We start from the raw sequence: 10522 nt of genomic DNA on the forward strand, positions 1-10522 counted from the left end.
CCAGCGTGGGGGTGGGGACAAGGGCTGGAAGCAGGGCTTGAGTCAGGCCTTGGGGAGATGTCCTGGGGTTGGGTGGGGCTTGGAATGTACCCGAAAGGGCGAAAGCAGGGTTTTGGTTAGGCGCTGGAGTGAAGCCAGAAAAAGTTGAGGGTGCCCGTGCTGGGACACCCCCACCCCCTCACGTTGCACCGGGCCCCTGCAGCCTTACGCAGACCGGATGCACGACTCCACCTGGCGCTGGTGGAAGAACAAGGAGGACTACTGGGTAGGTGGGCTCGGGGCAGGGGGTTGGGCCCCGCCCATCCCCTCCGTCCTGTGGCTGATTTTGCCCCAAACCCCCCCAGGATTACTATTTCTACCAGGCTAGCAACAGGGAGAGACCCAACAAAGTGCACATTGACACGGTCAGCTACGAGAAGATCTACGACCTGAAGGCGGAGTACGAGCTGCCTGAGCGCATTTTCCTGGACAAGGGCACCAGCTACAGCTTCTCCGTCTTCCTGACCACCAGCGAGTCGTCCTTCCAGGCCATGCTAGGTCTGAGGTGTCTCCCCACCCTGACCGGGTGGAGGGGCAGGGGGCGGGGCCTGAGGCTGGGCGCCTCCCAGGTGAAGGCAGTGGTTTAACACCTCCCACTGTGGGACAGATTCCTCCATGGGCCTGGCGGTGGTGCTGGCCGACCCGATGTGCATGGAGGCAGTGGTGAAGCGGAAGGTTCTTGTTAATCGCAATTCCGTGCTTTTCTGGGTGAGACCCGGGAGAGGTGGGGGCGGGGGGGGGGTTGCCAAAGGAGGGGACTGAGCTACTGGCGCAGTGGGAGCTCGGGGTTATTTAAAAAGTTCTCAGAGGCTTCTGGCAGGCGTTTACCCTTCATTTCCGCCCCATCCCCACCCCCCCACCCCCCAGGTAACGTTCAGTGATAAGAGCGTCTGCTTTGACCAGGGCATTAGTGGACACCACCTCATGAAGACCTCCATGCTGGTCAGGGTGTGTTGCGGTCTAGCCTAGCGGGGAGGCCCGCGGGAGGAGGGGCAAGGCTGGGCTTTGCGCTCAGGGTCGGCTGCTCCCCGCAGGTGGTGGGCTCCTCCGGGCACTGCTTCCAGAACACGTTCCGAGGCCCCCGCTCGCAAGTATGGGACCTCTGGATTCTGGGCTGGTGCTGGGAGGGGTCTGGCTCCCTGCAGGCTGATCCCTGGGCCACCCCTGCTGTTCCCATGCATGCATTCCCAGCTTCCCTCTCAGGCTCCTCTGTCTGCATCCCACCCCTCAGTCCTTACCCCCGTTCATGTTTTCAGCGGCCTGCAGTTGTGTGGTTGCACGCAGGCTGCTAAGTTCCTCCTGAAGTTTTTCTGCAGGAGGGAAGTAAAGTGACTCCGTGGAAGGCATCTTTGCCCCCTTGGCATAGAGGTCCCTGGGGCCAGCCTGGCCCTCTCTGACAGGTTACCCTTCACCTATCCCGCCCACATATCCACCTCCTACCCTCCACCCCCCACCCCTATGCATGCGCTTAGCCCACAGGTCAGGCCCTTGGCTCTTCTCTTGCATACAGTATCCCTGCTGCATAGCCCAGAGAGAGGCTCAGAGGGGTGCAGGCAGCACCTCGTAATAACCCAGCAGCTAACAGTGGCAAAGCAGGGCCCTTACCCAGAGGCCTCGTTCTCAGCCACTTTCTTCCCCGTCACCTGCAGACAGAACCTGGTACACTGCCCCTGCACCCCAGCTCCCAACCCACCCACCCCCACTCAGAATGACCTAGGGTGGTAAAACCGGGGTTGTAACAGCCCCCAGTTCCTTAGACTACATGAGGTAATGCTTGTCAAGTAGAGATAAGGGTGACTGACCCCAGCACCCAGAAGTGTTTCCTGCATCAGCTGCCTTTTAATCTCAGGAGCCCAAAGTTAATGTTCCCATCTTTCCCCAGTTAGAAACTAATCTGCAGCATCGTGTTATAGCGAAGGGTCAGAACAACCTAATGCCCCTTTACAGGGGGTGCTCAGGGGACTCATGCAGTGGGAAAACAGCAGCTGTTAAAAAGAAGAAGTGGAGAGGTGGGCAAAGGCCTCCACAAACTGATACCGAATGGCTCCCAAGTGAAGTTTATTATTCTTTTTAAAAAGATACATTTATTTATGCATACAGAGCTGGGGTACAGTCCAGAGGTACAGGGGTGAGAGGATTCACCAGAGACAGAGCGGGGAGCAGAACAGGCAGGTCTACTGAAATCCACTGCCGAGGGGAGCAGAGGGTGAGACAGGAGAGGTCTGCTGTGCCTCGTGGGCCACTCCCTGGCCGGGGATCAAACTCATGCTGTAATGGCTCCGGCCAGCTTCAAAGTGCTGAGACTTAACCTGTAGCGCCACCAGGGAGGGCCGTATATTTTATTCTTAAAAGAAAAAGACAGGGCCCTCCCTGGTGGCGCAGCGGGTTAAAGCACTGCACTGAGAAGCTAAAGCCACTTCCACATGAGTTCGATTCCCGCCTGCCCAGGAGGTGACCACATGGCGTGGCAGACCTCTCCTGACCCGCCCGCTGCTCCCCTCAGCAGTGTACTTCATCATCTGCCTGTTCTGCTCCCCACTGTCTCTGGTGAATCCTCTCACCGCCCCTGAGCCTCTGGCCTGTACCCCAGTTCTGTATGTACAAATAAATAAATCTTTAAAAAAAAAAAAAAAGAAAAAGAAAAAGACAAAGCACAACAAAAGAGAGACTTGACTATACTCTGCTGTGCGCACCTGTTGCAGGTCTCTCTTCTGTTGTCCTCTCAGGCTGGGCCTGTCCAGTTTGTTGTCCCTTCCTCTTCCCACCCCTTTGTCACCTGATTACTTGCAGGGCTCGGACGCCCTCTCTGGCTCCCCATCCTGGGAAAAATAGAGAAACTGGAATAACTGATTTAACAGTGGGCTCTCCATCTGTGAATATGTTGGGAGAGGGAAAGAAGGAACTGACATGTAGTGGGTCATTCAGATTCAGCTGGGTAAGCAAAGGTCTGGGCTTCTCTGGGAGGGAGCCTGGGCTGGGGCTGGAATCAAGGCGATGGGGCAGGAAGATACTTTACCAGTACTGAGCACCTGCGACATTCCAGCACGCAGTGGACGCTGGAATCACAGTGGTGAAAAGAGGCAATACGGACGGACCCTATGGAGCCTGTGTCGAGTGGGGGTGCACTGGTTTGGGCTACCACAACAAGCAGCCATGACGAGGTGCTGGCTGCTCCCTGCTTTGGGGGCCGGAAGTCCCAAGTCAAAGTTGGTTTTCCCTCTGGAGGTTCTGAGGAAGAATCTGTCCCTTGCCTCTCCCTAAGCTTCTGGTGGTGGCTGACACGCCTTTGCTGGTGGGCGTATCGTTCTGATCTCTACCTCTGTCTCCACGAGGGCCAGCGCTGTGTGTCCATCCTGCTGTCACTCGTGCGAAGACAGCATCACATCCAGGACGAGGGCTACCCTGACCAGGACATAGTCTCTCTGTCACTCAGGGCTGCTGAGAGGGTTAAACAGGCGAGAATACCTAAAGCACTTAGACTATCACCCAGCGCCTGGCGAACTGTAACAGCCACCTGAGTGTTTACAGTTCGATAGATACGGTTTTTTTCAGGAATGAGGTCCTGGCCCTCTGTGGTGAGGAGCCTAGCAGGTAGCTGGTTGTGTGGGAAGAGGGGTGTCTCTTCCACCTCCCCAAGCCCACTGGAGGCTCTTCTCCTCTCACTCAGGGCAACCTGATGGTGCCCATACTAATCGGCTGCCCGCCTGGCAAGCGCCTGGCCTTCGACATCTCCTACACGCTGCAGTACAACCGCCAGCAGAACAAACACTATTTTGATTGCGTGAACCCAGACCCCGAGATGCCCTGCTTCCTCTTCCGCGACAGTGCGTGAGCCGTCCTCCCTGTCAGTCCAAGTCCCCCAGCCAGACCACTGTGCCTGCCCCACCACAGCCCCCCCCCAGCCTGACACTGCAGCCTCCCCCCTCCCCGCTCCCTCCACTGTCCTCCTGGCGCCAAGCTAATGTCTTCTTCTGAGTTCAGCCCTCTCCAAACCCACAGTCTTCTACCCTTTCTTCTTGATCCAAGATTTGGTGACGGGAGATTCTGGCAGTTTTAAGGGCAGGTAAAGACTGGCTGACAGGAGTGGGCGGTGGGGAGGAGGAGGGTGTTAGAGATGACAGAGGCCTCTGCTCTGGCAGCTACGTGCTCAAGGTGGTGGGCGGAGGACCCACGCTGAGCACCATCAAGGACTACAGCGAGGAGGAGATCTACCGCTACAACAGCCCCCTGGACAAGTAAGCCCTGCGGGACCAGGCGGTCCGGGCCCTCCTTCACCCTCCTGCCCCACCCACCTCATGTCTCTGGCCCCGCCCCAAGTCTGTGGCTACGCCCACACACGAGGCCCTGCCCACTCATAGTTCCCCACCCCTTTCCTGACCTGTCGGTGCCGCTGAAGTCGGGGCTCCCTGCCCTTTGCCCTGAGGTTCTGCCGTCCTGCAGGACCCGCAGCCTCATCTGGACCTCCGTAAAGAACATCACCACCACCGGAGACATGGCCTTCAAAATCATGTCCTATAAGAGCACTGGCATCCAGTGAGTGTACCGCCCTGTGGCGGGCTCTTTACCCATTCTGTCAGGCCTGGGCATTCCCCTGGCAATGGTAGGGTGGGCTGGGGGTGATCTTGATCCCTGAGTCACACTGACATCCCTTGTGTTCCTCAAATGGAACCCATCTTTCCTTGAAAAAATTTCCACCTGCAATGCGCCTCCCTCTCTCTTTCTTGAGGCCTTTAGTTCAGATGCCCCTTGATCAAGGAAGACTTTCCAACTCTTGTAGCTAGGACATTTGGCCCCCACCCTCCTGTGGTTCCCCAGGAGAGCCCACCCCAACTCCTCTGTCTGTGGCCCCTTTTCCCAGCTCTCCATTCTGCCCATTCCGAATCCCCATCCCAGTCATTACCCCACTGCTTGTGCTTCCACATCCCAGCTTGATTGACACCTTTGGGTGGCACCACGTGGTGTGGACTCTGCCTCCCTTACAAATTGAGGCTCTGAATAGACTGATGATAGTGTTGGTTGACTGAAACAATGAAAAACAAATTAGTTCACTGATGGTAGGCACCGACTGATACCTAAATGGAGGTATTAATGAATGAGTAAAACAAGTAACAAATGAGTACGTAAAGGCTCACTAGCTCTCTGATTCACGAAAGGTAGAAAATGATGCAGCGGGCAAATACAGTGAATGAATGAGCAAATTCACTAACTTGCATCTAGTCATTATCAGTCTGTGCTTACTGAAAAATTAATTCAGGGAAGAATAAATGGAGATGAGACTTTGTACCTAGTAGGTCTCAAGCTGTATTTGTGGGATGAAGGAACGAAGGCAGCATATAGGGGCGTGGGAGTGGAAGCATTGACAGATGGGACAGAAGAAATAAATGAGGTAAAAATGTTGGTCACATGGTAGGTGTTCAGTCATCCTTATTGGATGAGCCGATGAAGGAGTGAAGGAGGGAAGAAGGTATTGCATCTAGTAGATGCTCTCCCAGAGTTGTGGGGTGGGGGGACAACCAGGGGTTGACCTGTACCAGGCAGGTTTTTCACCCAAGTAACTGAATGTGGGTCCCCAGGTGGCTGTGTCTGGAGAATTCTCCATGCCATGACACCGTTCCCCATAGCATCTTCGCACCCGAGTTCTTCTTCAAGGTATTGGTGAGCAATAGGTAAGCCAGACAAGCAGCCCAGGTGGGCTCGGGAGTCTCCAGTGGGGTTCCCGACTGCATCCCCAAGTGCTTCCTCCTCCAGAGGCGTGGACAAGAGCACATACTGTGACTACCAGCTCACCTTCCTGCTGCATGTGCATGGGCTCCCCCTCAGTGCCAGGCGGGCCCTCTTCATCTTCATGGTGAGTGGGCTGCCCTGCTGCGGGGGCCTGGGGGACCCCCCAGGCTGCTCACCCCGCACCTCTCGTGCCATGCCTGCATAGGTGTCAGCCAGTATCTTAGTCAGCCTGCTGATCTTCTATGTCATCTACATCTGCATCTTGTCGCCCCTCATGGTGAAGGCCTGCAACATCCTTCGCTGGAAAATCAACAACATCATCACCTTTCAGGTCAAGTCCATCTCGGTTACTGTCCATTTTTTTCTGCTCTGTTGTGATTCACACGTTTGTTCAAGAATATGGAGTACCTTTAGGCACTGGTGATGCATCAGCAGCAAAACAAAGGCTCTTTCCTCATGGAGCTTCCATTCTGGTGTGGAAAGGCAGAAAGGATTTTGAAAAAGAAAATAAGATGCATAAATGTCAAAGTAAGTGAACGAACAAATGGATGTGAGGTCCACCCTGTGCCAGCGGCATTCTCACTCCTCTCTCTCTCACTTTATTATTATTTAGTATTTATTTATTTTTTGTATAGAAAAGCTAGGGTACCGGCTAGTTGTGCGGGGGGGGGGGGGTGAAAGATTCCACCAGAGCAGAGTGGGGAGCAGAGCAGGCAGATCTACTGAAATCCTTTGCTGAGGGAGCAGTGTGTGACTAAGTCTGCTGTGCCACGTGTGTCAGCTCCCTGGTGGGGGCAAACCCAGGCCCTGGTGGTGATAGTGCCATGATTTAATGCGCATGCCACCAGGGCTCCCTTAGGCCAACCGGCCCTTCCTTCTGGCTGCCATGGTCTCTGCCTCCTCCTCAGGGCAACTGCATCCTATCCTGCCCTCATTAGGCCCAGAAAGAGCTGCTCTGTTAGCAGTTGCCTGCTGGGATCTCTGATTTGCTCAACGTGGTCAGCCCTGACCAGGGCAATGCAAGTGTGGGGTGGAGCCAGCCTCATCTCCCACTAGATCTGAGCAGGGAGATTTTCTCATAAGCAACTGGAGCCCCATGTCAGGGACCCCGAGACGCCACGTGGAACAGCTGCTCTGGCAGGGAGGACACATATGGGCTCTCTGAGGCCAGGAAAACGCGGGTGGGAGCCCAGGTCCAAATGCCTGGGCCTCAAGCCCCCCGCTGGCCCTGACAGGGAGCTGGGTGCGCGTCCTGGCAAACGAGTGCATCAAGAGGCTGTGCCCGGTGTATTTCCACAGCAACGGCTCTGAGTACATCATGGCCCTCTCCACCGGCAAGCATGAAGGTTATCTGCCCTCTCTTAGGTTCTTTCCCTGAGGTTCTGCTGACCTGAAGACACGCAGCCTCATCTGGACCTCCGTAAAGAACAACTGCCACCGAGGACGTGGCCTTCCTCATCATGGCCCGTGGAGCCCTGGCATCTGGTGATTGCACTGCCCGGCTGCAGGCCCTCTTCTCGCTGTGCTGCCCGCACTGTCCGGCCTGCCCATCCCTTCTGCTGATGTGGCTGTGCAGTGGGGTCATCTTGATTGCTGTCACACTCACATCATTCATGTTCCTCAGTGGGGCCTTCACTCATCCTTATTGGATGAGCTGATGAAGGGGTGAATGAGGAAGAAGGTATGAAATTGCATCTAGTAGATGCTCTCCCAGAGTTGTGGGGTGGGGGGACAACCAGAGGTTGACCTGTACCAGGCAGGTTTTTCACCCAAGTAACTGAATGTGGGTCCCCAGGTGGCTGTGTCTGGAGAATTCTCCATGCCATGACACCGTTCCCCATAGCATCTTCGCACCCGAGTTCTTCTTCAAGGTATTGGTGAGCAATAGGTAAGCCAGACAAGCAGCCCAGGTGGGATCGGGAGTCTCCAGTGGGGTTCCCGACTGCATCCCCAAGTGCTTCCTCCTCCAGAGGCGTGGACAGGAGCACATACTGTGACTACCAGCTCACCTTCCTGCTGCATGTGCATGGGCTCCCACTCAGTGCCAGGCGGGCCCTCTTCATCTTCATGGTGAGTGGGCTGCCCTGCTGCGGGGGCCTGGGGGGCCCCCCAGGCTGCTCACCCCGCACCTCTCGTGCCATGCCTGTGTAGGTGTCAGCCAGTATCTTAGTCAGCCTGCTGATCTTCTATGTCATCTACATCTGCATCTTGTCGCCCCTCATGGTGAAGGCCTGCAACATCCTTCGCTGGAAAATCAACAACATCATCACCTCAGAATCCTTCTACACCTACACCTCCTCTTCCAGAAAATTCAATGGGCCATCTAGGTCCAGGTCTAGGATAAGCTACATAAACAACACCTATAATATCCCCAAGATGCCAGAGCAGAGCCAGCCTGCAGCCGAGGAAACGGTGAAGCAGATGTAGCTCACCTGCGCCTCCTGCAAGAACCCCAGCCTCCCTCCGCCCTCATTTTCCCAGAGCAGCTTAGAAATGCAGTTCCCCATCTCATGCCTTTCTTTCTGTTTAGGTTGAATTCACACTCCTTCAGATACAAGTAACGCCTCATTCAGGACCAGCTATGGGCGCACGTTAAGTTAGTTTGTACCACACAGCTGCATAGGTCATTAAAATATCAAAATCCTTCTGTGACACTTGGCAAAGAGCTGCTTCTCTTTGTGCTTGTCCCTGAAGGACACCTCAGGATGGCCCTTGCCTCCCTGAAGTCCCGTGGGGCCTCCATGACTCAGGCCCATCACTTTGGCCTGCAGTCTATTCTGATTATCCATGCCCCAATTTAGCACCAGTCATTAAATATTTTGAATGTCAATAACTATCTAGTGTGTGGCTTAAGGAGAGGACTCTGGTAAAGTTAAGATTCTGGTTTTAGTTGCAAGTAGCAAAAATTTCACTCAAATGGTCAAAGTGGAAGTGGTAGTTTATGGACTTTGTTAAGATGGGCTTCAGGTACAGCTTGATCCAGAATATTTCAGTGTCCATAGGAGTCTGGCTCCATTTTTTTCTGCTGTTTCCCTGCTCTGAGTATAAGGAGATTGTTAGGAGTTTAATTGAAATCCCCAAGGTAACCAGTAAGAAGATAAAAAAATGTGTAGAAGGAAATAAGTGAATAAAAATGGTACACTACAAATAATCAACTAGATTAAAAAGAACAGCAGTAATAGGAGAACAAGGGCCAAAAACATACAGAAAGCAGATAGCTAGATGACAGAAGTAAATCCCATATTATTAGTTTTTAATGTTAATGGGTTAAAGTATCATGAAAAGGCAGTGCTTGTCAGATTGGATTTCAAAACTGGTCCAGCTCTTGTATACACTGCCCCTAAGAAACATAGGTAAAAGGAAGAAGACAGAAAAAGATATTCCATGCAAACACTAATCAAAAGGGAGTTGGGGTGACTATATTATCATCAGAGAAAATAGACTTAAAAGATTTATTTATGCATACAAGAACTGGGGTACAGGCCAGAGGTGCGGGGGATGAGAGGATTCACCAGAGACAGAGGTAGGGAGCAGAACAGGTAGATGGACTGAAACACTGCTGAGGGGAGCAGCGGGGGAGATGAGAGGTCTGCTGAGCCTTGTGGGTTACCTCCCTGGCTGAGATCGAACTCATGCTGCTGTGGCTGCAGATAGCCTCAGAGTTTACACTTTTATCCCTGGCACCACCAGGGAGGCCCAGATTATAGACTTTAAAGAGGGATATTAGATAGGGGGATGATTTATTTTGACAAGAGGTTCAATCCAACAACAAAATAGTTATGTTGTTGCACCTAAAAACAGCCCCCAAAATATATGAAGCAATAATTGACAGAATGCTGAATTGTTCACTTTCAAGTGGCCAATTTTATTATGAATGAAATGAATTTCATTTCAATTATAGTCACATGTAGCTTAATGAAGCTTTGGTCACTGGTTGCCTGTTATGTATGATGGCCCCACGAAGGCTGTATCATCTAGCTTAGATGTATAGTGGCCTATTGCAACGAGGTTTGCATAATTATTTATTTGTACAATGACAAATGACAAATATCACATTCATACAATGATGAAATTGTCTTAATGCATTGCTAGGGGACGGAACGTAATATGACAGCTTTAATGCTTTTCTTTGAATACAGTTGGTTCACTTCTAAGGGGCAGGTTGCTAAAGTAAGACGACTGAGTTACAATATGCAGATTTCAAATTTTAATAAGGGAAGATTGTTTCCCAAATTTGTAGTAGTTCGCAGTTCCTCCATCAACAATGGAGCTGGCAATGAGCCAGGAATGGGACAAGGACACTGACAACGTAGGACTCAAGGACAGAAGCTTGCTGTTCCTGCAGGTCAGTAAAAAAACAGGTTAGAAACCTGATGACTTGCACAGAATTGGATTAGAAACGACAGGGAGGGCACTTGAGAAGAAGCTGGGCATGTCAAGTAGGGAGGAATGACCTATGGAGAAAACCGGCACTAAAATACCCAAATCCTCTACATACATGTGATCTCCGTAGCGGTGGGCCTTAACTTGCTATGAGTGGTGCCCTTTGGAGGGGTTTGCAGGTAAAATACTATGAGGTGGAGCAGCCAAAAAAAAGTCTGCACGGCAGCTCTGCGCATGCCCACGCAGGAGCTTCGCGCACGCGCGCCAGGAAGCTCTGGGCCGGAAGAGGCGCATGGTGGCCCGAGTCAGAGGCCCAGCTAGGCCCAGCTGGGCCCAGCAGGGGGCGTCGCCCGGCCAGCACCTCAGGGGCTCCTGG

General features: G+C 53.0%; 1 protein-coding gene across 1 annotated transcript in view; it reads left to right on the forward strand.

Annotated features, from left to right (window-relative positions):
• Window positions 1–8835, forward strand: part of CATSPERG (catsper channel auxiliary subunit gamma) — a 20306-nt gene extending 11471 nt beyond the window's left edge. The window contains exons 17-28 of the mRNA XM_012730492.1: window positions 203–265; window positions 345–537; window positions 647–747; window positions 907–987; window positions 1074–1130; window positions 3707–3863; window positions 4039–4102; window positions 4179–4274; window positions 4480–4572; window positions 5613–5705; window positions 5788–5887; window positions 7915–8835. Coding sequence (XP_012585946.1) covers window positions 203–265; window positions 345–537; window positions 647–747; window positions 907–987; window positions 1074–1130; window positions 3707–3863; window positions 4039–4102; window positions 4179–4274; window positions 4480–4572; window positions 5613–5705; window positions 5788–5887; window positions 7915–8190 — 1374 coding nt within the window. The 3' untranslated portion in view covers window positions 8191–8835. The remainder of the gene's footprint in view (window positions 1–202; window positions 266–344; window positions 538–646; window positions 748–906; window positions 988–1073; window positions 1131–3706; window positions 3864–4038; window positions 4103–4178; window positions 4275–4479; window positions 4573–5612; window positions 5706–5787; window positions 5888–7914) is intronic.
• The last annotated feature ends 1687 nt before the right edge of the window (window positions 8836–10522 follow it).

This window comes from Condylura cristata, unplaced genomic scaffold (genome assembly GCF_000260355.1).
Source record: "Condylura cristata isolate star-nosed mole 26May11 unplaced genomic scaffold, ConCri1.0 scaffold00028, whole genome shotgun sequence".
Lineage (NCBI taxonomy): Eukaryota > Metazoa > Chordata > Mammalia > Eulipotyphla > Talpidae > Condylura > Condylura cristata.